The following is a 25,894-nucleotide window of genomic DNA, read 5'->3' on the forward strand; positions in this document are numbered from 1 at the left end:
TGCATGCGGCTAGGGACCCCGGAGAAAGCTGACATAGCCCACGCCCGACGCTCAATTGTATGCTAGGAAGATAAGAGGCGGGGAAGCAGGCTGGGCCCGGCTCAATAGTTTCGCGATACCCCATGTTTTAACAAGACAGGTGACTCTCCCTCGCAAAGGGAAATGTGGGCTGTGCCGCCACGCCCGTGCGCCACGCCACGTTGATGCAATGTCTGAGCGCAGGTTTCGAAACAACCTCATCTGCCGGACATAACTGGGGTACAGGCACCGCCACGCACCGCCCGCCATGTGTCCAGCTACGTCCCACTGTCACGCACAAGCACAGCCGGCAACAAACCAAACAGCCTTAAACACACGCCGTGCCATGCTTGCCAGCAAAGACCGCAAACCAGACACCGGCAGGTCTCAACCTGCGCCGCTGCGCGCCGGCGCCGGCGCCGCGCGCTTCTCCTCCATGTGGCCACGGCCCCCTCATAACAATCATACGCCCCCCTACGCCCCACAGCGCTTACCCGGCTGCTTGCTCCCCCAGCTGTTCCCCGGCAAACCGCGCTACTGACTTGTTGACCCTGGGCTGCACCCTCCTGGCACTCCGGTCACCCGACCAGGCCTGGCCAGACTTTATGCCGGGATGGAAAAGGAGTGCGCGCCGGCGGCGCCGCACCGTACCTGCAATGCAGTCCAGGCTGTACCAGCAGGTACCACCTATGGAATATCCCCAGCAGCGCACGGCAGCGCAATCAATTTCATCCATAAGACTATCTGTGCTGATTCAACCCCCCGTGTCATCCACTCACCCCTCTAGTGCCTGGTCCGCGGTGAGCAGGGCTATTGGGGACCAGTGTTTCGTTGTTTCAGTTGTTCAGCTGATGCAGATGCTGCATGGTAGAGCGCGGCCTGCGCCGCCGCGCCGTGGTGGTGGCGATGGCGGCGGCGGCGGCGGCGGCGCAGGGCGGTGCGGCGGCGGTAGCGGCGAAGGGCCTGGCAGCGGCGGCGGCGGCGGCGCAGGCCTGGCGGCGGCCGCGGCGGCTGATGACGCTGATCCCTTACTTTAGCAGTTGCGTACGGCATTGACGTTACAACGCCGACACTCACCAACAGTCGGCGGGACTACGATGCATTGAACCTCAACTAATAGCTCTCATCGGCTTGCTGTACAAACCTCGACCATTTCCTTCCATGTCTACCCCGGTAACCCCCTGCCTCCCGCCACCTACATATCTTGTTCCTCCCATGCGCCATTGCGCCTGACGTGGTCGCTACGGAGCTATGAAACAGTGCGAAGACCGCATCGTACATAATACACTACATTATGGTACACGTGAACATATTCACAACACACTTGCATACGCGCTTAACGACGCTCAGACAGTGGAACGTCCCAATTATCCGCAATTGGTGTCCGTTCCCGCCTTCGCACTGCTGGGGAATCTAATCATAACCTAAGCATACTCCTGCGGAAAGCCGCAAACCCGCGCTGCCGCACCCACCTGACATCTCAACGCCAATGCCTTCTCCTGCCCTACATCCATCCTGCAGTCACTCATAACTTGCCCTTCCAATCCTCGTCCGATGCATGGCAGCATGCCACTCATATCAGACTAGTACAGCTAGAGGCGTGCCCAGCCGTTGGCCATGGCAACTGCTGCAGACGCAGTGTCCATTCCTGCACCGGCACCGCTGCTGGGTACACTGCTGCCAGCGGGGGGCTGGACGCCCTTGCTGCTGCTGGCGGCACCTCCGGCGGTCATGCCGTTGTTGCTGCCGTTGTTGCCGTTGCTACCGTCCTTGCCAGATGCGCCGCCATCCGCGTCAATGGGCTCGGCGGCCACGTCCGGCACCACCTGCACAAAAACCGTTGCAAAAGATGTCACGACCCACGGCGTGGAGCAGCACGGGAATGCCAACGTAACGAAAGTGTAATGCACGTGGTTGCCACAGCGCCCACCTCGCTGTCCGCCAGGGAGGGCTGCGCGGTGGCCTCCAGGTCGGGCGGCAGGCACAGCGGCTCCTGCGGAATGGGAGTAGGTCATGCCGGATTAGCAGGCTGCACCACGATCTAGCCATCGATCAGCAGGATGTCGAATGGTCAGGCGCAGCGCAGACGCAGCGCAGCATCAAACGTCCGCCACTAGCGGTACACCGCGCACCTCCATGAGGCCCTCGGAGCAGGCGGAGGCGATGGCGTTCATCTTGAGGATCTCGCTGGTGGCGGCGCGGCCCGAGGCCGTGTGCAGCACCACCACCTGCCCAGGGCAAGAGACGCGAGAGTTCAATCAGTCAATGCCACTGACGGCGCTCTGATGCACGCAACCGTTGTGCACTCGTTTGATACCTACCGTATCCCGCACGCAAGGACACTTGATGTACAAACCTGCCTACGAGTATGTATGCCCCAGGTGCTACCTTGCATTCCCCAGATGCTACTGCTTGTCACTCCTTGCAGATATACTCGCCCGCTTCCAGTCCAGCTCGAAGCGGATGTAGTCTGACTCGCACCGCTCCACCAGCTGCGCCAGGTGCTGCAGGTTGTGCACCTTGACGCCGTTCACCTTGTACACCTGGTAGTTCTGCAGGTCCTGGAAGCCCTGGTTCACGTCCGCAGACAGCACCTGTGAGGGCGTGGAGCGGGCCGGGAGCAAGCACGTTAAGTAAGGGTGAGGGCCAGAGAAGCTTGCTTCCCATGGCAGAAGGAGGCGTAAACAACAGCGCACATCTCTAGCAGGTGCAACACCATATGAACACAGCAATCAAGTAAACGGTACTTGCAAATGGACTGGGCAATGCCAGCGGAGAAGCGCGCGCGGATCCTGGAGCGTAGGGGGTGGGCACGGGTCCGGCCCGCAACATGAAGCGCGTTCCCCCTCCTCACCTTGGACAGCAGGACCACCTCTTGGCCGGGAGCCTCCATGACGCCGCCATAATAGCGGTCGCACAGTTTGATGGGCGCCTGAAGGGCGCATGAAGCAGGGTGCGTTCTCGAACGCGCTTATGCGGGGCCACCAAGGCACTACTGAGGTCTGACGAGGACTCTGCCGACGAACCCGACCCAGATGCGAGAACTGAAGGTACGCAGAGCATTCAGAACGGTCGGAACGCCCACCTTGGTGGACCAGTCGGCGCCGTACTGGTGGCGCAGGTAGAAGTTGGTGAGGCGCGTGAACACCAGGCCGGCGTAGATGAAGTAGCGCGGCTTGAGGTCGTGGCAGTGCGGCAGCACCAGGTGCTTGGGCACAGAAACCTGCGCGGAGCGTTGGTAGGTGCGGCACATACGGAGTATGAAGTACTAGTCAGGAGTTGCGGAGGCGCGCTGAACAATATCTATTTAGGAGGGAGCGCAAAGCATACGTGCTACGCCGTGGCGCTAGGCCAAAAGCTAACACTATCTGCAGCTTGATGGTCTGACGCGTTACTCACGTACCTGAACGCTCAGCTCGTGTGCGGCGCCGTCGCGCCACACGCGCAGCTGCAGGCTCTCGCCGTCGTAGGCCATGGAGGACAGGTGCCGGAAGTCGATGCGCACGTTCTGGCCCTCAAACAGGAAGGTGCCGTCGTCGGCGATGGAGTGGCCCTGCACGTGCGTGAGCACGTCGCCCACGCGCAGCTCCTGAGGGCCGGGAAGTGAGGGGGCACGCGCAAGTTGAGCGTAATTACTTCCCAGAGCTGCTGCTGCACAACGTGCAGCTGTGCATAGAAACCCATCATGACTGATGAGAACCCCATCAACCGGAATCATTCGGCAACAACACACACGTTGGTTCCCGTTGCAATGACACCCACCTACCTTGGATGCGTTGTAGCAAGGGTCGGTGCTAGTGATGTAGACACCGGTGGCGCCGCGCGGCAGCTTGAGGCTGTCCTTCATGCTGGTGCTCTCCAGCGTCTGCCAGCTCATGCCCATCTCGGGAAAGCCTGCGCACAATCCGCACGAACGCAAGGTCAGGCATGTGACCGGCCTGTGTGGCGGCTGTCGGCTCTGCCAAGCCAGTTCTCGATGCCCTCCACCCAGTGCAAATTTGTCGCGGCTGCTAACGTGAAAACGCTGCAGTCGCCACAAATCCCACCACGGCGCCACCCACCCGTGTAGCGGCCGCCGTGGCGCTCCAGGTCAGTGAGGAAGTGGTTGACCACGGGCACGGGGATGACATAGCCGGTGTTCTCAGCCCCGATGAGCGACTGGAAGGCAATCCCCGCCAGCTTGCCCGCGCCCTGTAGCACCGGGCCACCCGAGTTGCCGCTGCGGTCGGCGAAGGAAGGAGCGGGTAAAGGGTAGGGGCAGGAGAAATTGGGTGCAGCTGAGTCAGGCGATGTGGATCAGGGAGCGCTATCTGGTTTATGATACTAGATGAAGATGCGGCTGCGGTCCAGCAGTCTCAGGTGCTGCATGCCAAACCCCTCAAGCCCCCTCCGGCCCCTCACGACCACCCCTGGCTCACCTGTTGATGGCGGAGTCGGTCTGTGTGGTCAGTAGCGCGCAGCGGCCGTGGCTGTAGACCTGGCGGTCCAGGCGCGACACCACACCCTTGGTAACGCACACATTGTCGCCGCCAGTGGGGAAGCCCACCACCATGACGGCCTCCTGCATGGAGGGCAGCTGGCCCACCTCCAGCGCCTCCATGTCGCCGGTCCAGAACTGCGAGTGGGAGTGGGCGGAAGAAGGACAGGGAAACAGCGAGTCAGTGGAAGGGCAGTCGGGATGCGGAGGGAGCCTCACCCACATGCTCGTATGCGACCTAATGTCCAAGATGGATCGACGATCGTCACCAAACAGCTCGGCTCTCTGCACCCATCCACCCTTCAACATGGCCCGTCCTCCCACCGCGCTCCCATCAACGTGCCCACAACCCCTGTGCCCCATTTGCCACGCTCTTTCACCGCCCCCAACGCATCCACCCGGTGCCATTCCCCGCCCTGCCACTGCCTCACCTCGTCGTTGTCCACGGTCAGCATGGCGATGTCGCACTCGTGACCCACTGCCAGCACGCGCGCCGGGTACTTGCGCGCGTTGCCGTGCTTGCGCAGCATGACCTGCACCTGGTTGGTCACCGCGTGCGCGTTGGTCAGGATGCGGCGCGAGTTTAGCGGCGCCACTACGAAGCCTGTGGCGGTGGACTTGCTCTGCGCCATCATCTGCCAGGGCAGCGCGTAGTTGGGGCTGCGGGGAAGGGAGAGGATGAGGGCGAGGAATTGGTGGGTAAGATGGGCGCAACCGTGGGTTAGCAGGGTGGCGCAGGCGGCTGGTATGGGCAGGGGGTTTGGGCAGCTGCGGCGCGGCCGACCCACATGCGGAGAACGCGTACTCAGCCTCGCCTCGAACCCCCTCAAGCCATAGCACCCCGCCCCCAGCGATGCAAATCCACTACACAGATGCACCAGCCTCAAACTCACTTGGCACTGGTGCAGAAAATCTTGACCACGCTCTTGAGCGCCTTGCTCAGGGCGGCCTCGGGGTCGGTGGCAGCTGCGGCCGCGGGCTTGGCCGCAGCCGCGGGCGCCGGCAGGGCGCGGGGGTCGATGTGATCAAATGAATCCGAGCGCATGCGCTTGCTAGGGCTGGGCGGCGGCATCACGGTGCACACCGAGTTGGTCAGGTGCGGCTGCAGGCCCGCCGCGCTGCCGAAGCCCGAGCGCGACGACTGAGGTGCGGGAGCAGCCATGTCGTCTGAAGCTGTCGGGTCGTGAGGCAGCACGTCAAAGGCGGAGCTGGATAAGCCGCAGCACTCCGAGACGGCGAAGCTTGGCGGGAAAAGCGGTTTGGCAGCGACCGAAGGCGCAAAGCGCGGCGCCAAGGACAGGCGGCGCAGCAGAGGGCCCAGGCGTTGAACTGCGCTCACGCAACCGCGAGCGGCGTGGACTGAAGGCAGGGGGAGAGAGAGGCTCATGTTGCGTTAGCGCAGCGCCGGCGCCGAGGGCAGATAAATAGCAGGGAATCACGAAGCGCGTTCGCACGCTAGTTCACAGGCCTAAAACGGGTGGGGCCGGCTTGGCCGCCGCCGGCGATAAATTGTTGCTTACTTTGGGGGTGGGGGCTCGCGAGTTAATAATTAGGTCACGAAGCGCACGAGGGCGCTGTTGCTACTACGGGCTCTTGTATATGTTGTGAGGCAACGGCGGCCAAGGGCTAAGCTGGGCAGAAAGCGCCGAGGGCCTAAATGGGGGCGGGGGTCCCAATCTCATCCAGCCCCACAATCTCCCGCCCAAATCCCGCATGTACATCCCGCGTGCATGGCCCCATTGGCTCCCTCAGCCCGGCCCCACAGCACGCCCAAGCAGTAAAACTGAAACGCATACCGTATGACAAATGGCAATAACTAACTCAATCGGCCAATAATTGGTCCGACCCCCGCCCAGGCCGCTGCTCCCGTGTCGCAGCCGACCCGCCGAGCTCTGCACCGCGGCAGCACCCTGTCCCGGGGTGCCTGCCGCAGCCGCCCCTCCCTGGCCCTCCCGCGCACAATGCACGAGCGACCTTTCAATAAAGCACAGCCCTGTCCACATGTGAGTTTCCCCAACCTGCCGGACGCCGGGCCTGCGTCCCTTCCCCTACATAATCACGCCCAACCCGCCCGACGCCCCATTCACAGACTCACCTCCGAGGGCCGCCTCGAGCCAGCCACTGCACGCGCCGTGCCCATGGTACCAGCCGAGTCGCACACACGGCCGCTCTGGTAGGAGCCCTGTGGCGTGCATGGATGAGGAGCTGCGCAAAGCAATGTGGGTCTACGCGAGAGCGGCGGGGACATCATCAGCATCACCGGATTACACAACGCGTGAGGCCCTGCAGCAGACGTGCCTGAGTTGGGATGCCGCCTGCCAGTGGCTAGTTCGTTCTGTACCTGAGATCTCACCTATTCACATTTGGCTACGTACATTCAACATTTGGCTACGTACATTCAGCCCTCACCTGCGCTATTATTACATCTCCCAGACACTGGAGCAAGCCTCTATTCCTGCTGCCATGCTGTTCATTCAGTTCCCAGCGGCATTTCGGCCGCCGCAAGCTCAGCTAGATAGCTCGCTAGCACCCCTACCACCATGCGCTCCATCCCACACCTTTAGCACTTCCGCACACGCCCACACTCCCAACACCCGATCACATGCCAAAGACACGTCCTCATTCAAGACCCCGAGTCAGCCTACTCTTCCGGGTCCTTGGCGCACACGCGCTTGAGGTGCTCGTACACCGACACCATGCACGTGCCCCACAGCGACGCGTTGACCATGCGCGGCACCGCCCCGCGCAGGAAGCCCGCGGCGCCGTCCTCGCGCAGGATCTGCCGCGCCACGTCCATGAAGGAGGGCGTGGCGCCGTCGTGCTTGTAGGACACCTGGATGCGCGTCTGTGGGTTGCGTCATGGAGTTGCGGGGCGAGAGGGGTTGCGAAGGGGCGGGTTGGCGGGGTGGGTAGGTCACGGTTTAGGGCCCAGCATTGGCGGCTTCACCCGGCGGCTTAGCGGGCCGTGGACGACTCAGACCGCAACCAAGCATGGCATTCACCGCCGCGTTCCTTCCCCACGCCTGCTCAGCTGCTCGCATATATTGCATCCCTGCGCGGTGTGCATGTACCGCCTTTCGTTCCGCCCGCTGTGACCCACCTTGATTAGGTCCAGCGGCGTAGTGACGATGCTGCTGGTGCAGCCCGCCAGCACGGACGACGCCGTCTGCACCCCGACCACAGTCCCCGTGGTGTGCGGCCGGTGCTGGAGCTCCCCGTCCGACTCAGCTGGCCCGCTGCCGCTGTCCGACAGGAGCGACCATATCATCTTCTGGTATGCACCGTACGCGCCCCACCACACCGCGCTGGAAGGTACGAAGGTGGCCACAGATGGGAGGAAGCCGCGGTATAGGCCCGCCAGGCCCTCCTCCTTGATAATAAGCCGAACCATCTGCACAGGCCCAATCCGCCGCACAACAGCCGCCGCTGCTGTCTCGCTAGCGCCCTGCGCAGCCGCTGCCCCTGCCGGCCGCCCAGAGGTGGAGGCCGCGCCCGGACTCCGCGCAGCCGCCGATGCCGCGTCAACCGCTCCGGATGGCGCTGCTGCTGTTGCTGCTGCCGCCGGTGAGGACGCAGGTTGCGCTGCCGCCGGCTTTCCTTGCCCAACCGGCGCCGCAGCTGCCGGTCGTGCGGCAGCTTGCCCCGGCACCCGGTGTTGTTGGTGACGGGCCACCACCGTCTCATCGCCATGCACAATCTGCTTCTGGCTGATGACGTCAATGGGCACCGTGACCGACTGGGTGGCCAGGGACGCCAGCGCGCCGCCGGCAAAGTTGGCCAGGCCGGCTGCGGCGGGCCCAGTCACACCCATCTCGCCCACGGCTTTGCCCACTTCGCTTTTCGTCCACTCCAGAGTTGTGAGGTAAACCTGCAGTGTTGCGTACGGATCGGCAGGAGAGCGGAGCGTGGATCCGAGTAAAGCCACGCGGGACATTTCGCCGGCCTAAAAGTAATGGTATGTTGCCGCCTTGACTGCAACCCCTCACTCACCGCGCGGGCTGGAATTGTCCCGAAGATGACCGTCCCGAAGCCACGGTAGAACCCGGGAACGCCCTCTGAGCGCATGATGGTTGTTGCCGTTTGCCGCGCCCCCTACATAGCCGCACGTTGCAATCAAGTTAGCAGAAACTACCACGCAGCATAAACTGTATGCTCGTTGATAGCACAATTGCGGTCCGTCTTCCCGCGTTCCAGGCGCCACAACCCGGCACAGGCACCTACAGGCGCCCGCCCACGCCACGCCACGCCACGCCACGCAGTGCCCGTCACCCCAAGCCCCAGCGGCAGGCCCCTGACGAGCCTGAACTTGCCTTAAAGCCTCCGCCAATTCCCGGCAGCGTCATTTGTTTCGTCTTAATGACGGAAAGTGGGTACAGCACAGTTGTCACGCCCTGCACCACCGCATGGGTCCACAAGCCGCGTAAGCGAGGTCTTGATTCTCACGTCGCGACAGCCGGGACGCGCGCCTGTCAGTGGCTTCCACAATAACTCACCGAGAACATGCCAATGCCATAGACAAACATCTTGTTTTTGTCCAACCTGCAACAAGAGGTTCACATCAGCGCTCCGCAAGCAACCAGCGGTATACTTGTCACCATGACAAGCTGCACATATGCAGCCGTTCACTCACTGGTCCCAGTCGACTTCCTCCCCAGCCATTTGTGTTGCAATTCAGCTCCACTCGCCAGGCAGGCTGCTGCTTATCGCGCAGCTATCACGCTGAGATAAGCAAGTTAATTACAGTAGTTCAATTGCCCTTATGGTCGAGCGGGCAAAGAAATGAAGGTTCGCAGGTGCACCGGCACAAAGCTTCCAGGATTCGGGGTATGCAAAGCTATGTGTGTAGAAAAATGAACCAGGCTGAAGGCAATGATGACGCCCGACCATGAAATTAAATCCGCGGAGTCAACGATCGATGCGATCGCGGCCTTTCCACCCTAGCTCGGCAGCTCGCACAGCCGACCTGTGATAGACGGCAATCAAAGCCTATAGCGCACAAAGATGCCGCATGGGAGCCGACCTTGTATACAAAAATGCTTCACGACGTGACAGACGCGGAAAGCCACCGGATAGCACGGCAACGGGCGCAGCTGCTGTTGCACTTTGCGCAACATTTGAGGGACGAGGAGCCTCCGGATGTCCGAGGTGCGCCAAGGCTGCGGCCGCGGGGAAAACGGCCCTTGACTTTTCGCGTGCCGGCTGCTTGACTTCACCGCGTTTCGCGCGCGTATCCTACAGGCGTGCTCAGTGTAGTGGAAGCGAGCGATATACAGCTGCCGGAACACCTGCAGCTGCTGCTGTGTGCCGCCTGGATCAGGCGCCGGCTGCAGGTGAGACCCGGTTGCTGTCCTCGCCGGCCAGCACCGCACGCGCCGCACGTCGTTGCAAAAGAGTCACACTGCCCAGCGTCCTAATCCTGGCATGGCCTGTTCCCACTCTCCTGCGTTGCACAGTATGGCATCCTGGAGACCGGTGTGGCGACACTGCTGCCTGGACTGGTGCCGCTGACGGAGGCGAGCGCGCAGCTGCACGTGGACGTCCGCACAGAGGTAGGCACGCACCGCCGTGCCTGCCGTTCCATGCCAGCCCGCTGTGCCCATGTACCCATGTCCCAGCATGCAGTCATCAACTTCAAGCTGTATGGGCATTCAGTTACAGGCCAGCAATCAGGACGCTTACACAGCTGACCTGACCTCAGAGCCTCCACCTCAGAAGTTTGGTTTCGCTGCGTGTTTGTAGGCCTGCCTCCAGCTGCTGGACTCCAAGCCCGTGGACTGGGGCGAATTCGACCTCACCGTCGAAACCCTGTTCAGGCAGCCTGAGCACCAAGGCGCTCGAGGCAGCGATCATGATGATGGCTGCGAGCTCGCTGCTGGCGGCGACGAGCAGCGGCAGGAGGCGACGCCAATCCCTGGCCCTGGCGGAAGCGAGGCGACAGCTGCGGGGGCAGGGCTGTGGCCGCCAGCGATAGCCCAGCTGTTCGCGGAGAGGCAGCAGCAGCTCCGCCTGTGCTCGCGGTCATCGCGGCAGGGTCTGGACCGCAAGCTGGCGCAAGCGCTGGAGCTGCTGACGAGGGAGGGCCAGCGCGAGGGTGTACTGCATACGGTAGATGACGCCGTGACAGCGGCCGAGGAGCGCCTTGGTGAGTGCGGGGGTATAAGTTACATGGCGAAGCATTTACAATGGCGAAAGCTGCAGCAACTTAGTGTAGTGGGTGGTGACAGCAGGGTGCACGTGCTTGTGGCCATGCAACTTGGGAAGCCTGACTGATACCGTACTCGTGCTCACGAAATGTTTCATGCAGGCTTCGTCAACAAGGCGTTCATCGAGCAGCTCCTGGCCGTGACCGCAGCAACGTTGCCCTCAACATCAATGCAGCGGCAACAGCAAGGCGAGGAAGGAGCACAGCAGGAGCAGCCTCCGCCGCCGCAGCAGCATGCGGCTGCGGTGCAGCCGACGGCAGCGAGTTCGTTGCCGCCCGGGCCCCTTTCACCGCAGCCGTCACCGCAGCAGTCACGGCACGATGATGGCGTCAACGCTGCTACCCTGCACGCTGACCACACCACGTCGGCCACGGAACCAGGCGCTGACATGGCCGGTGCCGTGGCGCACGACACCCTGCCTGGGGCTCCTGCCGGTGACGCTGAGGAGTCTCGGATACCCCACCGGCAAAACGCGGATGCGCCCAGTGCAGCTAGTGCAGCAGCAACGACCTTCGTGGCAGCTCATGAGACGGCCCTAGTACCTGCTGCTGAGGACGGAGCGGTGGCACTCGACCCCGCAGCCCCAGCCACGTCACCTCCAATCGCGACAGCCTCACCTGCCATCAGCGGCACCGGAATGGGTCACACGCCGGCAACCAATGTGGCTTGGCCCGGCACCGGTGGCGCGCCCCGGCACGACCCCACATCAGCGGGCCAGCCTAGTGCCGCCAAAGCGACAGGTACAGGTGCCACCATCGCCGTTGCCTCGGGCCCAGCCACGCAGGCACCACAGCGGCGCTCGCCACTGCCACTGCCACATGGCAGCGCTGCCGGCAGCCTTGCACCCCTGCAGCCACAGACGCGTACATCGGCCGGGCCAGTCGCAGGCGGAGGTGCGGCAAGCTCCGCCAGCGGCAGGGCAACAGTGGGCCAGAGCGTGCAATTCGTGCACATGTGGAGTCAGGCTGGGACAGGCCGCAGCGGCACGCTGCCTGGGGCTAACAACAGCGGCAGTAGCGGAGCCTTGCTGCAGCAGAGGGCGGGCGGGATAGCGCGGCCCGGACCAGCTGCTGCTTTGTCGGGTGTACCGGCGTCAGGGGGCGCGGTGGCTGCGTCAGCGCCATCGCGCCGCGCTGTCAGCAGCAGCCCGAGGGACATTCCCCTACTGGCAGGGACGGGAGTCACGCCGCCATCATCGCCGCTACAGGGCCTGCCATCAAGCGCGCCCGCGCGCGCGACATCACTGCCTCCCTCAACACTGTCGTCGCCAGCACGACTGATGCAGGGCCTTCCGGGCCTTGTGGGGTCAGCTTCCCACCCGCGGGCGCCAGTGACACAGCGTGCACCCCTGGCGCATCCGGCTGCGCATGTCGCGGCGCTGCTGGGTGCGCCTGCGGCACCACACGCCCAGCTCGCAGCACCAGCAGCAGCAGGCGCACCGGCGTCCTCATCCATGGGCATTGGTGGCCGCCTCGGCCAGATTGCCCTGCAGCAGCGCAACGCTGCGGCTGCGGCGGCTGCGGCAGCGGCCGCCGCCGCTATTGGCGCTGGATCGGCTGCGTTAGCAGGCGCTGCCGCTCCAGCCACCGCCAACACGCCCCTACCACCCACGTCAGGGCCGGCGGCTCCAACAGCTGCATCAGCAGCCCGCGCGATGGGAAGTGCTTCGCCAGCTGTTGCCAGTACAGCAGTTGTGCATCCTGCCAAACCAGATGCGCAGCAGCCGCAGCACATTGAGGGCCTGCTGCGACAGGTTCCACCTGCACCTACTGGAATCACAGACCCAGATGCGCAAGCGCAGGCCCCGGCAGCGGCTGAGTCAGTCATGCCGCGGCCAGCATCGTCTGCACCGCCTCACATGGAGCAGGAGAGCAGGATGGGTCAGACGCCGCCTTACAGGGAGCAGGCGCCAGCGCAGCAGGCCACCGCAGACACCTCCGCGGATGCGCGGGGGGTTGGGCACTCGGTGACAGCTGCGCCCCTGTGCCCGCCTTACGTGGCCTCCCGGACAGGGGCACCGGCATTGGCGTTGCCGGACGCAGACACTAGCCTGGTCGCGGCCGGGACTCAAACTGCCATGACAGCAGCAGTTTTAGCCGCGGTCAATGAAGTGGGCAGTGGCGGCCAAACGGCAGCTTCGGTCAGCGGGGAACCCATTTCGGGTGCGCAAGCTGCGGTTGCGGCGGATCCAGTGGGTGGCGAGGAGCATGCATCACGTTCAAACTCCAGCGGCGCAGACAGCGGCGCCAGCCTGGGAGGCACGCAGGAGCATACCGGCAGTGGTGGCGCTGCACTGGCACCTGCTCCATCCCCAGCGGCGTCTGAGGCGCCGCAAGCCAATGCAGCGCTGCCCTTTGGTCCGCCACCAAATGTGCTGGCGGTGACCAGCGCACTGCCTGCTGCCCAGACCGCTCCTGCATCAACGGGCGGAGACATGAACGCAACGGACGTTGCTGCGCAGCAACCGGCACAGCCCTCACCGCCCCGGCAGCCGATGCTGCCACCGCCGCCGCTGTCGCAGCCTTCGCAGCTGTCGCCACCGCGGTCACCGACCACTGCGATGCCGAAGCCAGACACCGAACAGGCTGGGCAGGGACCTGAGGGCAGCCAGGCGCTGACGGCTGGCGATGGCTGCATCACCTCTCAGTCTCAGGGCTCACCTCCTCCACTTGAGCTCTTGCTGCCCCTGTCGGGCGTCTCCCAGGCGAGGCCGCAGGATGAAGGGGTGGCAGTGGTAGTGGTGCCATCGGCAGGCACGGATGAAGAAACGGAGCAAGCACGACCGACGCCAGCAGCAGCAGAAGACGATGCAGCGCCAGAAATGCATGTTGCGGCAGCAGCCGCGGGGCCATCTATGGAGGTAGACGCAGGGATGGGAGCTGTGGCATCGGCGGCAGAGGTGCTAGGGCCCGCGGCGGAGATGCCAGCCATGCTCACGGCCGCCGCTTTCGCGCCAATCTTTTCTGCCGCCACCTCCACGCAGCTCGACGCCGGTGCCGTGCCTCGCACGCATCCCACCGCCCGAGCCGCCCTGGTGGTGTCCGCTACCGCAGCCGTAGAGGTTGTGGAACCGGCAGTGGATGACATGTCAGCCGCCGCGGAGCCAGCAGCTGGTGCTGACGTACTGAAGGCTGCTGTAGGGGAGGCCGTGGAGGCGGCAGAACCAGAGCAAGGCGCACCAACGGCGGTTCAGGTCTCCGGAGCAGTGACATCTGGCCATGGTACGGGCGAAGGCGGCCTGCCGCCAGCAGTGCTAGCGCAAGCCGCTGCCACGGCCTCCACTGCCGCTGCGGACCAGCCGAGTAGTCCTGAGTTCACCGCCGCCATCGAGCCGGCCGCAGCCGTGTCCCGCCTGTACCAGCAGGCAGCCAGCCCTGCCAGCGATCTCGACATGACGCCGCCGGACGCCGGTGCCGCGGCTGCTCGTGTCAACACGCTGCTGGGTCTCATCCTGCCGCCGACGGAGCCGAGCGCCTCAGGCCCGTACCAGGGTACCGGATCCCCGCACGCAGCAGGCTTGTACGCCTGGCTCGGCCAGACGCTGCAGCGTGTGGCAGGGAGCACGGCGGAGGAGCCGAGTTCGCCGCCGCCGCAGCAGCCGCAGCACAACGAGGCTGAGAGGGGCACCACGCCAGCGGCGGGGGCCGCGGTGCAGCTGCTCCTGGACGTGCCAGCAGGGGTTGCAGCCACGCATGACGCCGGGACGGCGGCAAAAGCCGGGGCGTTGGCGGCGGCAACTATCGAAGACGCCCTATCGCCGCTGCCATTGCTTGCTCAGGCGCAGAGCCGGCTGGCTCAGGAGCAGGAGGGCCGGGCAGGGCAGGAGGCGGAGGGTCAGGAGGCTCAGGGGGCCCAGCCGTACGCGCATGCCGAGTCAGGGCCGGTTGTATCTCTGGAGGCAGCTGTGGGTAGGGGCGGCAACTCCTCTGACAGAGCCACAGATGACAGCCGCCAAATGCGGGACCAGCAGTTGGCCGATGGCGGCGGCGCGCCCCTGCCAGGCGATGGTGCAGCGGGCGAGCCCAAGGCCCAGCCTAAGGCGCAGTTGGCGGCTTCCAGTAGTGGGCAAATGGATGCACGGGGCAGCGGCGGTGGCCTCGACCAGATGCTTGAGGACGCGCCGGCGGCGGAGGCGGAAGTGGCTGAGGTTGCCGGCAGCGTGGCAGCGCCGGCAGCAGAAGCAGCGGGAATGGCGGCACAAGATGCGGGCAGCAGGCCGGCGGGCATCGCGGAGCCTGTTACACCCCACAGTGCTCGGCAGCCAGTGGCTGACGAGGAGGGACTTGCCCGCACCGCGAAAGCCGCCGACAACGTGGGGGCCGCTGCGGGAGCAAGCCCTGTGCGCAGTGGCGCCAGTCCCTGGGGTAGCGACGTCGCGTCGCCGCTCCCCCAGCCGCAGCACACTCCAGTCCCTGGAGCTGTCACTGACACACCCGAGGCGACCACAGCAGGCGCCCCGGAGGCTCGTGCAGCGGCTGTTGCAATGGCAATGCAAGGAGCCTTGCTTCAAGCGCCGGATTTGGGCGGAGTTGCGTGGGGCTTGGGGACGCTACAGCCCTTGCCCACCGGGCTTGAGGAGCAGGTGTTGGCAGCGGTGTCGGCGGCCGCCGCTGCAGCGCAGCAAGCGGTTGGCCTCGCAGCTGAGGTGGTCGCAACGGTGGTGCCCAGTCCAGCAGCTGAGGCGGCAATCCGCCCTGGACAAGACGAACAGCCACACCAGGTAGTGGAGGATGTCAGCGCGGAAGCAGCAGGCGGCGCCGCCACGCCGCAGGAGCACCTGCAGGGCGACACGGATTCAGCTTTTCATGGCCAACCTCCATACCAAGCGCAACAGGAACAGCCGCGTGGCATGGATAAGCAGCCAGAGGAGCAGGAGATGCCGCAGGAGGAGCTCGACAATCAAGCGCCGCAGGTTTCGATAGCCATGGACCGGCAGGATGACAAACAGCAGGATGGCGAACAGCAGGATGGCGCGGCACGTGCCGTGATGCCGGACGTGCCCAGCAGCAGCAGCGGCGCACAGTCGCAACCGGTGCATGGACCGGTGCCACAGCAGGAGCAGTTGCCATTGCAATGTGCGCCTGGGACGGCGCAGCACCAGAGAGAGAAGGAGCAGGTGGGGTATGATCGGGAGGCGCTACTATTGAGGCCGCCAAGTGCGGTACCGCAGCCGCACGAGGATGACGCTCAGCAGCAAAAGGCGACGGCGCCTGCACCTCGGGTTGATGCACAACACACAGATCAGTCACAGCAGACTGCGGCGATGGTGGGGACGAGCGGCGGCGAGGCCGTAGCCGAAGTAGAATCTGGCGCGCAGCCGGCGCTGGAGCCACCGCCATCACAGCTGCAAGTCCTCGGCGACACTGTTGCGAAGGGCGCTGCGGCAACGCCTGCTGCGTCCACGGGATCGCAGGATGGGGAGCGCGTACCGTGCGCGGCAGCTGTAGCGCTGCCGCAGGCACCGGGGTGGAAGGCATACGTGCAGCTCACCGCAGCCAATGATGGCAGGCGTGTTGCGACGCAGGCGGGCACGCCAGGGGCTGGAGGAGCCGGAGGCGGGAGTGCTCTGGGCGTTCAGGAGGCGGCGCCGGACCTCGCAGTGCATCAGCAGCGCAGCACTGTCCTGAGCCGGCCTCATGTGCAGCCCCACGCCACGACCGGAGCTGTCACTTCGCGGCTCTCGCTGCTGGCCGCATCGCAAGCGCAGCAGCAACGGGCTGTGCCACTGCGGCAGCGGACGGTGCCGCCAGGTGCAGGGGACCTGGGGTGCGCGGCAGCTGGCGGCGCAGGACTGCTGCGCAGCGGCGGCACTGCTGCACCTCTGGTGGCAGGAAGCGCTGCGCCGTTGGCATCAGAGCATAGAGCCGGATCCGACGGTCAGGCGCCCAGCCAAAGCAAGCATCCGCGACGCCTACCGCCATCCTTCCTGGCTAGCCGCCACGGAACGCACGGCGCGCAGCAGCAGCCGACTGTGACGACTGGGGTCCTTGCTGCGCGGGCTGAGAAGCATCTGCCCCCTGCGGAACGTCAGGATGAGGGCCGGCACGGACGTGAGCAGGAGTCGCCGCCGCAGGAGGACCGAAACCCGGAGCCACAACTCGCTCAAAGGTCGAACCAGCTCCATGGTGGCTCACGGCCTGCCGCTCCGCGTCTGCAGCGGCCCATTCAACAGCAGCCGGGAGCTGGGGGCGAGAGAAAGGGTAGCGAAGCGGCGCCCGTGCAGCCGGTTTCAAGGGCAGGAGCTGCAGGGGTAGGGGCCGAAGCAGCACCAGCGGCGGAAGTGCCTAGAGTACGGAACATGCCACGGGCGAAAGCGCCTGAACCGGCATCAGCAGCAGCAGCGCCACCAACAGCGCCGGAGCTGGCACCAGCAGCACAGAGGCCACCCTCTGTGGCCCCGAGGGCTGCTCCGCATGGCAAGCCGCGAATTGCCGCATCAGGCCGGGCTGGGCGGCGGCTGGTGTCTAAGGGTCAGCCGGACGGCATGGGCAGCGGCGCGGAGCTGCCGCAGCCTGCCAGGGCGGCGGCGGAGGGCGCTGCCGGCATGGCCGGAGCCACACAGCCGGCCCTGAAGCGCAAAGCTGCACCGGTTGGCGCGGCAGGGGTCAAGAGGCGGTGTACACTCTTTGACAACGGCGCCCCGCCGGCCGCAACGACAGCTTCTGCAGCGCAGCAGGTTCTGCCTCAGGAGGAGGCGCAGGAGCAGGCGCAGGAGTGGCCCTCAGATTCGTACGTGGCACCGCCTGCGCGGCAGGGCTCCAGTCCGAGCCGTACACGCTCACAGCAGCGGAACCGGCCACGGGGTGACACTGCACAAAGCGGCGGGCTGTCGTCTGGAGCCGCCGAGGCGGACGTTCCGTATGACAGCACGATTCTGAGGCAATGCAATGACCTCCTGCTCCAGCGTGAGTGTTTTGGAATTTCCTCAATCCAGTTTCTGCTTGCCGCCAAGTTCCATTGCTTTTAGCTCATCACAGCCCGCATACCGCCTTCCGCATCCTAGCATATTTTCTAAAACATACGGCTTAACCTTTTGTCCACCTTGCTTACTCGCTATGCCCCGCAGCTCCTCCTGACGGCCAGACCCACATGGCGGTTGCAGACATCCCGCGGCGGGTGCTGGCCTTCCGCTGCAGCGTGCTGCTGCCGCGCACGGGCGATCCAGTGCTCGTGGCGCGCTCCGCGGCCGCCATCCTGCTGCTGCATGCCATGATACACGAGTCAGCATCGCTGCCGCCTCAGTTGGGGCAGCAAGGGCGCCGGCTGCAAGGCAGCGGTAGCTCTAGTGGAGGGGCAGGTGGTGTGGCAGTAGTTGGAAAGGCAGCAACGGCGGGGGCGCTGGCGGCGGACTGCGCGAAAGTCGAGCTGCTGCAGACACGCTGGTTCTACGTGGTGAGTCCCAAGGAGTCGGAAGTCAAGCAGTGGCAGGAGGAGTGGGAGGAGCGGCAGCGCGAGGCACCAGCGCCCGCTGCTGCCGCGGCTGTGCCGGCAGCACCTTCTTTGGCGGCATCTACAGCAGCAACGCCACGGCAGACGGACTTGAGGGCCGCAGATGCGGAGGCGGAGGCGATTGACATGGCGACGCTGCCGGATTCGCCGTCACTGGTGCGGATGCAGGGTGTGGCAGCAGGGCGGGTGCGCACTCCCACGCCTCGCGGCCAGTCCCCTCGGCTGCGAGCACAGCCTTTACAACAGCAGCAGCAGCAGCAGCAGCAGGACATGAACCGCGGGGTAAATAGCGGCGGACAGCTGGCGAGCATGGGCGAATCAGCAGGTCCGCAGCAGCATTCACCGGGCAGCACAAGCGGCTCGCTCACAAGGAACGAGCGACACCAGAGGTGGCTACGCAGGCAGCCGGGCCCGGCAGAGCTGCTTGCCGAGCCCATGCATCGACCCGCTAAGCGCCGCCGTTCAGGCAGGAGTGCGTCGCCAGCAAGCACAGGCGCGCAGCATCCGGCGGGCGAGAAGGCTGGGGCAGCAGGAGAGGCCCAGGATGGGCCCCCGGCAGGTGCACCTGCGGCTGCAACTGTGCATGAACGGCCGCTGACCCCTAAGCGTGCACGGCCGGAGGCTTCAGTGCGTGCTGCCGGCGCTGCTGTGGCAATGAAGGCATCCGCGTCAACTGCAGGCACACCACCAGCAGCGCGTCAGGCGCCTGGTGTTGTTGGGCCCGCATCAGGCTCCGCAACCTTGCCAGCTGCAGCTGACACACTGGCACCGCAAGCGCCTGACTGGTCGCCACCGCGTGACCCACGCCAACGCCCGCCGTCCACGCAGCGGCTGCGCACGCCCACGCCAGTAGCTGCGACTGCTACTGCTGCAGCGACACCGCTGCCACAGGTGGTAGCCTGGTCGGCCCCCGGCACAGGTGCCACTGGTGCCGCCGGTGCCGCACGCACCCACACGGACACAGACATGCAGCTGCCGCGGCGCCGCCGGATGCGGCCGCCCAGCACCGGGCCCGAGCGCGGTGGGGACGCCGAGGCACAGAGGCTGCGCCTGCGAGAGGAGGCTGCAGTGGCAGCAGCAACAGCTGGGAATGCAGTGGGGGCAGCTGCGGCGCCTGAGAGCGGCTCGCCCGGCGGGAGCATTGCTGATGCAACCGGTACCGACGGCGCGGCCAGGCCTGGCGCCTCCTCTCCCCGCCGCAGCACGCCGTCCAAGTCGCCGCTGGCCCGCCTGGCGCGTGCCCTTGCGGACGCACTGCCGGAGCTGGTCGAGCTCGAGGGCGAGCCACAGCCGGCGACTGCTGCCACCGCCGCCGCTTCCAACGGCGCCGATGGTGGTGGTGGCGGCACAGCAGCAGCTGATGTCCACTCTGCCCAGCGATCAGACACAGCGATGGGCGTGGACGGCAGCAACGGTGCCGAGGCAGTCAGCGATGCAGCACTGGATGCCCTGGCAATGGGCACGACACCGGCTGCTAGACGCGAGGCGGGGGTGGTAGGGGCATGCTCGCAAGCGGGTCTGGCCGGCGCTGCAGCAGCAGCCAGCAGCGGTGATGGCAGCCCTACTAGTGAGGGATCGTCGGGGAGCGCTGTGTCGGTTCGCATTGACGAGCTCCTGCACGTGCGGGCGCTGCAGCATCGCGAGCAGGTGCGTGTAGGGGTGCAGAACATCAATGGCCAGACCCTGGACATGCGCTAGTCCGGCCACACGGCATACGGTTTCTGAGCACCCTGACTCATCCTTGTCCTTCATATCCTGCAGGTACGCAACCTGTTCCACAGCCTACTGGGCCGCCCGCCTGGCACACCACCACCCGCAACCGGCGGTCAGCAGTTGCCACCTGGCGCCGAATCGACATCCGGAGCTGCAGCTACATGCGGCGCTACGGCAGGCCTTGCGGGTGGCGGCGCTGCTCACGACCCCAGCCTGGTGGCTGGGGCCGCGTCCGACCGAACGCCCTTGGCAACAGTCGCGCCGCAGCCGCAGCCCCTGCAGCAGCAGCCGCAACCGCGTCATGGTCAAGCAGCCGACGTCAGCGGTACCGGTGGCATGGGCCGGCACCAGGGCCCTGGGACAGCAGCAGAGCGTCACACGCCCGAAACTGTGGACCTCAGTCGCCACTTACGGCGCGTGTATGCAGGTGAGCTGAGGAGTCACAAACCTGTGCGGGCACGCACTGTCTCGCACGCCCCCGCCCTGCCAGCTCACGCGAAATGCGCCCTTGCCCATGCCGCGCTGCCGCCACAGGCGAGACGCCGTTCACAGACGCTGTCCCTGTGCAGCTGCTGGAGCGGCTGCTGCGGCAGCTGGACCCAGGCCGGCCGGAACCCCAGCCGCCCCAACCGCCGCAGCCGCCAAAGCAGCAACCACAGCAACCCGAGGCTGGCACGCACCTGCAGGATGCGGTGGCAGGTGTTGCGCGATCAGCAGCAGGCACGGAGGTTGCAGGTCAAGATGGCTGCGGCCGGTTCGCCCTGCTGCGCACGCTGCCCAAGACGCTGTTTGAGACAACAGCAATTGCAGCAGGCGCGGCGCGGCAGGGCGCGGCACCTTCATCCGGCCTGGCGCCTGAAACCGTTCACCGCACCGCAGCTTACGCGCAGACATCATTGCCTCAGCCCACAGCAGGTGGCCTGGAAGGAGCCGCCGGCAGCCACGAAGTGCTTCCCACAACGGCGGTTGCGCAGAAACCTCATGTACCCCAAGCTCCATACGATACCGCGGCTGGGGCTTCGGGCACAGCAGGGCCTCCAACCAGACCGCCGGCTCCGCCGGCATCCGCTCCGGGTAATGCGGCTGCCCATGATGCCATTGCTGTCAGTGGCGGCCGCTCCGGCGTGTCACCAGAGGAGTTCTTCGCTGATGCGCCGGTTGTGCCGTCGCTGCTTCCTGGTCTGGGGCTAGACGGCGCGTTGAAGCTGTTGCGGCAGCAGCAAGAGCTGGAGCGGACGAGGGGCACGCCTATGCCCAGCCCTCGTCAGGCCGGCGATGGCGGTGGCGCTGGCTTTGAGGCAGCGGCTGCTGCAACCACGCATGCGGCACCCCCAATGCCCATCCACCACCCCAAGCCGCAGTCCGCAGCTCCGGCAGGCCCTCCGGCTGCTGCCACAGCACATCTGCAGCAGCCGCTGGTGCTGCTGCGCGGAGCTTCAGCGCAGGAGCAGACCGCTCCCCCTGCAAACACCACGAGCGCCGCGACCTTCTCCTTCGGCGGCGGCCACCTTGCCGCGGGCGGCCACCGCCATGCGGCAGGTGATGTCAATTCAGGTGCGAGGTCGGAGTCGGTCGGCGGCGAGCCATTTCGAGCGCGGCTTGGCGGCGGGCGGCCTATTCGTGGCGGTGCTGCAGCAACGGTCCCAGCCCACACTTCGCAGCAAGATAATCATGGGCAGGGCGACGGCGCTGAGGAGCAGTCGGCACGCGCCCAGCAAAACAGGGGTGGCGCCGGTGCCACTGCCTCCGAAGCGGGGCCGGCCTTCAGCCTAGCGGGCTGGCAGCAGCCCAGCGTCGGCCAGCGGGCCTCGTGTGGGAGCGCGAGCGAGAGTGCACCTGGGGACTCAGCGGTTGCAGGCGCTGGGGACAGAGGTGCAAACATTGGTGGTGGTGCTGCAGACGGCGCACCGTCGGCACCCGTTCAGGCAGTCGCCGCCGAAACCAGGTCAGCGGGTAGCGGCGGGGCAGGGGCGAGTCAGCACCAGCGCGGCACGGCCGGCAGCGGAGGCGTGGGTGCAGCTGCTACTGTCTCAGCAGGCACAGGTGTGCACGGTGGCGAGCCGGCGGCTGAAGCGCTACGGCTGCTGCTGCAGGTGCTCTTGGTCGCGCAGACCGACCCGCAGCAGGCTGGTCAGCCGGCACAGCAGCGGCAAGGCGCCCCGTCTCTAGACATCAATCTCCTGTCGCGCGGCCTGCAGCAGCTGCTGCAGCAGGCTATACCAGGTGGGGGCGCAGGTGTCGGCACTAGCAACGGCCCGGCATCCGGGGAAGACGGCGGGCTGTGGGGCCAGGCTGGCGGCGGCGAACGGCCTGGAACGCAACAGCAGCCGGGGCCTGCGGCTGTTGATGCACCCGGTAGCATGTACCAGCAGTTTCAACCGCAGCAGCATCAACCAGCTCATGCACAGGCCTGGCAGGCGACAGGACAACAGCAGGCGCAGTACGCTTACGCGCCACAACCGCAGCAGCAGCCAGCAGCTCCCATGCCGCACGGAGCGCCGCCGTACGGAGCAGGTGCCATGCGGCAGCCCGACCACGTGCACCCAGCTGCAGCACGCCAACAGCCGCACGGCGGCGGCCCGGTGTCGCAGGGCTACGCCACAGCGCCACCCGCACAGCACGTCTACGACCCCATGCAGCAAGCATACGGTGCACCCGCACTGCCGCCGCCATATGCTGTGAACGGCGGCGGGTCAGCCTACGCAGCCGGCTGTGTGCAGTACGCAGGCCATGGCGGAATGGCCGGCGGGCGCCAGCAATACCCGCACGGTGGTTACGCTGCAATGCATGGAGAGGCGGAGGTGCTTGAGGCCGACGACATTGTGGTCTCGGGCGGCTATTCCAACCATCACACACAGCACGCAGGCCAGCAGCGTCAGCATCCTGCCTACTACAGTCAACACGGCCATGCGGTTGCATTTATGGCTGCTGACCATGGCCAACTGCCGCACACGGCGCCTGACGATAGTGTGCGGCAGGGGCGACGGCCTCACATGGTGGCAGCGGCAGCAGTCCTGCGGGAGCAGTTTGGTGGTGGCAGCGTCCGAGCGGCAGCCTCGGAAGTCATCAGCAACGCAAGCGCCGCCATGGGGTCGCGGGCTCATGCTCGGCAAGCGAGGCGGATTGGTGCGCTTGCAGTAGAAGACGACGAGGCGGAAGGCAGCGGAGCTTACAACGCGATTCCAGCAGATGCCAGGCTTGCTGCGATGGAGGGCGCTGCCGCGGCAGCAGCGATGGCCGCAGGTGCGCCTGCGTTCAGCGACTATCCCGCAGCATCCACCATGCACCCAGGTTACAATTCGCCAACTGTGACGGTGGGGAACAGCAGGTGGACGGGCCGTAGCAGCCTAAACGGCGCAGCAACAGACGGCGGAGAACAGTGGACGGGGCACGGACACGCGGCGGCTGGCACAGGAGCGGTTGGCCAGAGGGCTCAGGCTAGAGGTGGAGAGTCAAGAGACGGAACGGCCGCGGCAGGTGCCTCCCCCGGCACGTGGCGGCTGCCCCCGCTGCGCGGCTTGAGCTTCCCGCGGGCCGGCGGGACCAGAGCGGAGGCGCCAGCGCCTGTCCAGCGCGCAGCAAACCTTTTCAAAGGTGCCACGGCACACGCGGAGGGCAGCTCAGCAGCTGCTGCCGGAGGAGCTACGCAAAGCAGTGGCCCATCGCAGCAGGCACAGCCGCCCATCAGCGCACACCAGCAGGGCGTGAAGCGGCCGCTGTTTGCAGAGCAGCAGCGGATGCCGCCGCCTACAGGTGCCTCTAAACCACCAGCAGCATTAATGGCGGCGGCACAGGCCAGTAGGCCTGCCAAGTCAGCACTGAAGCAGCCGTCCAGCATCTTTCACCCGATCGAAGCGGAGGCGCGGCCAACGGCCCCGGCGCCGCCGCCGCGCCAGAATGCCGTTCCACCACGGCAAGCGGCGCCGGCACACCCATTGCAGCCACCCACTCGAGCTGAAGCGAGCGCGCAGATGGCCAGTGGCACCACGAAGCGTGGGGCTTCGGCTGCAGCGCCAGCTGCTTCGGGGCTTGCTATTCAGCCGCCACAGCGGCCCGCTGCACCAGCCACATCGCAAGCGGACGACCCGTCTCAGCAGAGCTCGGGACCAGCGCCCAAGCGGGCTCGGAAGGTGACGTTCGACATGTCGGGGCTAGGTCACGAGCAGCACGCGCTCGGCAGTGGGCTGGAGCCGCAGCCGGAGGCCGGCAGCCCCAAGGGTTTTGTCGGGCGCCATGCCGCCCCGTCGCCGCTGCCGCCCTCTCCGCCCCCGGACGCGCACTGCGCACCCAAGTCGTCAGGGAGAGTTCCCCAGCCGGCGGCACCGCCTGGAGCTGGAGCTGTGGCCGCGGACAGGAGCACACGAGCTACGGCGCAGAGACGGGAGCATTCGGCGCCAGCACTGCTGCCCCGCCACGGAACCGCAGCAGTCGGCGGAGAAGGTAGCAAGCCCGGTGGGGTTGCGGCGGATGCTGGTGGGGCAGGTGGCGTGCTGAGGCTGTTCGACGGAGATCCATATCTGATGGCTAGGGAGCGCCGCTGAGGGGCTGTTAATTACGTAGTGTGGTTTGACAGTTACGCGGGTGTGCACCAATGTCATGGGCAGCGGCACGCTGGGGCACGAAGAGAGAGTGCTGAGATGGACAACAGCCATGGTTAGGCAAAGGACTGAATGAGGCGTTGGCGGTGCTGGAAGCTAAGGCCGAAAGAAGGGCGCAGTGCGGGTATGGGGCCACGAATGAAGCCAATGCCAGTGCCAGACGTTATGTGTGGCTGCTTTTATGCAATGCAGTGTGAGGCCAAGGAGCCAGCGCTTACTGCCATCCATGTACACACCGAGGTTTCTTTGGTCCAGACTCCCCCACACCGGATGCTGCCTGAGCGTGAGCGTGAGAGATCCCATGAGGGCGTGAGATAAAGTTACAATGCAGTGCCCTCAGACGCATCGGAGGTGTCCTTGCAAGCCGGAGGCCAGCATATCCAGGTGCTCCCACTGCATTCCAGCGCGCACAATAATGTTCTTTGCAAGCACTTCGCAGCTTGTAGGTGAAGCACGTATATGACCATACCGGAATGGAGTCGGCACGTATGCGCGTCTTCGAGGCTGCCTAACAGGCGTCCTTTCCCAAACCGTGCCAACCGGCAGCACAGCCCCATTGCGCGCAGCCTGGCACGGGTTCGAGTTCCGTAACAGCTTTGCGCCACAGCCAGCCATGATCATCCCGCAATCATGCCAAAGTGCCAAACAGTGTATCATGCGCACAAAACGTTTATGTCACAACACCACACGTTGACATGCACCGCATAGACTCGTCGCACTGCCGAGTATGCTGCTTGGCCCCGTCTCTATCGCCCAACCGCCATACGGTACCCGCTTTGGCCTTACCACCAAAGCCCCACGGCATGGCTGCGCCCAACTGCCTCGCGTCCGTCCTCGCAACCATCCGGCTGCACGGGCCCCTGCGTTCGCATTGCTGCCAGCCAGGCTCAACCCAAACCCCGACAGGCTACACAGTCCAACGCCGCGAAAGTTGGATGCGGCACACGCGTGTCAGACCATTGCGGTCACCCCCACCTAACCCCCTACTTCTCCGTCTTCTGCTTCTTCATTTTCTTCTCTTCCCCGCCCTCTGCATCCTCGGCTCGCCGCTTCTTCTCCTTCTTCTTGTCCTCCTTGCCCTTCTTCTCCTTCTTTTCTTTCCCCTTGTCCTTCATTTCCTTCGCCGCGGCTGGTGTCACGCCACCCTCCTTGGTCTTCTTGTCCTTTTTGCTCTCCTTTTTACTTCCTGGCCCCGCAGCAGCTCCACCGTCAGCGCCGCGAGGTGCGGCCGCCGGTCGCCCATCCGAAAGGTCCTCGGGAAAGCCTTGCACGACTTGTAATTGCACTTCGACGTTGTGCAAATTTGCTCGCACGTCGTCTGCTAGGTTTGATGTTCCGGCTACGAGCATGTCTTGGACAATTTTAAGGGCGGCTAACGCCGAGCATGGCTCTTGCTTGAGCGGTCGAGCTCTACAAAACGTGTGTTGAGACATGTT

General features: G+C 65.3%; 4 protein-coding genes across 4 annotated transcripts; 1 reads left to right on the forward strand and 3 right to left on the reverse strand.

The window, feature by feature from the left end:
* Positions 1 to 1,064: 1,064 nt before the first annotated feature.
* Positions 1,065 to 6,080, reverse strand: CHLRE_02g092000v5 (uncharacterized protein). The gene is made up of 12 exons (XM_043059444.1): positions 5,389 to 6,080; positions 4,927 to 5,155; positions 4,437 to 4,633; positions 4,080 to 4,237; positions 3,785 to 3,912; positions 3,422 to 3,607; positions 3,104 to 3,241; positions 2,873 to 2,950; positions 2,457 to 2,612; positions 2,151 to 2,246; positions 1,949 to 2,011; positions 1,065 to 1,844 (listed from the first exon to the last, which is right to left on the reverse strand). The coding sequence occupies exons 1-12, from the start codon at positions 5,655 to 5,657 to the stop codon at positions 1,611 to 1,613; spliced, it is 1,932 nt and encodes a 643-aa protein (XP_042927078.1). The 5' UTR covers positions 5,658 to 6,080; the 3' UTR covers positions 1,065 to 1,610.
* A 667-nt stretch (positions 6,081 to 6,747) lies between these two features.
* Positions 6,748 to 9,310, reverse strand: CHLRE_02g092050v5 (uncharacterized protein). The gene is made up of 6 exons (XM_043059445.1): positions 9,126 to 9,310; positions 8,989 to 9,034; positions 8,806 to 8,886; positions 8,486 to 8,587; positions 7,596 to 8,363; positions 6,748 to 7,340 (listed from the first exon to the last, which is right to left on the reverse strand). The coding sequence occupies exons 3-6, from the start codon at positions 8,836 to 8,838 to the stop codon at positions 7,137 to 7,139; spliced, it is 1,107 nt and encodes a 368-aa protein (XP_042927079.1). The 5' UTR covers positions 8,839 to 8,886; positions 8,989 to 9,034; positions 9,126 to 9,310; the 3' UTR covers positions 6,748 to 7,136.
* Positions 9,311 to 9,430: 120 nt separating this feature from the next.
* CHLRE_02g092076v5 (uncharacterized protein) lies at positions 9,431 to 24,722 on the forward strand. Its single transcript, XM_043059446.1, has 8 exons — positions 9,431 to 9,640; positions 9,734 to 9,825; positions 9,949 to 10,044; positions 10,235 to 10,637; positions 10,800 to 17,603; positions 17,765 to 19,794; positions 19,909 to 20,287; positions 20,395 to 24,722. The coding sequence occupies exons 1-8, from the start codon at positions 9,529 to 9,531 to the stop codon at positions 24,399 to 24,401; spliced, it is 13,923 nt and encodes a 4,640-aa protein (XP_042927080.1). The 5' UTR covers positions 9,431 to 9,528; the 3' UTR covers positions 24,402 to 24,722.
* A 44-nt stretch (positions 24,723 to 24,766) lies between these two features.
* Positions 24,767 to 25,870, reverse strand: CHLRE_02g092100v5 (uncharacterized protein). Its single transcript, XM_043059447.1, has one exon. The coding sequence runs from the start codon at positions 25,805 to 25,807 to the stop codon at positions 25,442 to 25,444; it is 366 nt and encodes a 121-aa protein (XP_042927081.1). The 5' UTR covers positions 25,808 to 25,870; the 3' UTR covers positions 24,767 to 25,441.
* Positions 25,871 to 25,894: the final 24 nt, after the last annotated feature.

Source organism: Chlamydomonas reinhardtii, chromosome 2, assembly GCF_000002595.2.
Source record: "Chlamydomonas reinhardtii strain CC-503 cw92 mt+ chromosome 2, whole genome shotgun sequence".
Taxonomy (NCBI): Eukaryota; Viridiplantae; Chlorophyta; class Chlorophyceae; order Chlamydomonadales; family Chlamydomonadaceae; genus Chlamydomonas; species Chlamydomonas reinhardtii.

What these genes read in the sequence shown, in the direction of transcription:
- CHLRE_02g092050v5 (XM_043059445.1), bottom strand. Translation starts at nt 8,838, where the DNA reads ATGACGCTGCCGGGAATTGGCGGAGGCTTTAAG. An exon ending in GGACAATTCCAGCCCGCGCG is followed by an intron (nt 8,364 to 8,485) that starts GTGAGTGAGGGG and finishes GCAACACTGCAG; the next exon opens with GTTTACCTCACAACTCTGGA. An exon ending in CGCCGCTGGACCTAATCAAG is followed by an intron (nt 7,341 to 7,595) that starts GTGGGTCACAGC and finishes CGCAACCCACAG; the next exon opens with ACGCGCATCCAGGTGTCCTA.
- CHLRE_02g092000v5 (XM_043059444.1), bottom strand. Translation starts at nt 5,657, where the DNA reads ATGGCTGCTCCCGCACCTCAGTCGTCGCGCTCGGGCTTCGGCAGCGCG. An exon ending in TGACCGTGGACAACGACGAG is followed by an intron (nt 4,634 to 4,926) that starts GTGAGGCAGTGG and finishes TCCCACTCGCAG; the next exon opens with TTCTGGACCGGCGACATGGA. An exon ending in ACCGACTCCGCCATCAACAG is followed by an intron (nt 4,238 to 4,436) that starts GTGAGCCAGGGG and finishes CGCCGACCGCAG; the next exon opens with CGGCAACTCGGGTGGCCCGG.
- CHLRE_02g092100v5 (XM_043059447.1), bottom strand. Translation starts at nt 25,807, where the DNA reads ATGCTCGTAGCCGGAACATCAAACCTAGCAGACGACGTGCGAGCAAAT.
- CHLRE_02g092076v5 (XM_043059446.1), top strand. Translation starts at nt 9,529, where the DNA reads ATGCTTCACGACGTGACAGACGCGGAAAGCCACCGGATAGCACGGCAA. An exon ending in ACGTGGACGTCCGCACAGAG is followed by an intron (nt 10,045 to 10,234) that starts GTAGGCACGCAC and finishes GCGTGTTTGTAG; the next exon opens with GCCTGCCTCCAGCTGCTGGA. An exon ending in CAATGACCTCCTGCTCCAGC is followed by an intron (nt 17,604 to 17,764) that starts GTGAGTGTTTTG and finishes TATGCCCCGCAG; the next exon opens with CTCCTCCTGACGGCCAGACC.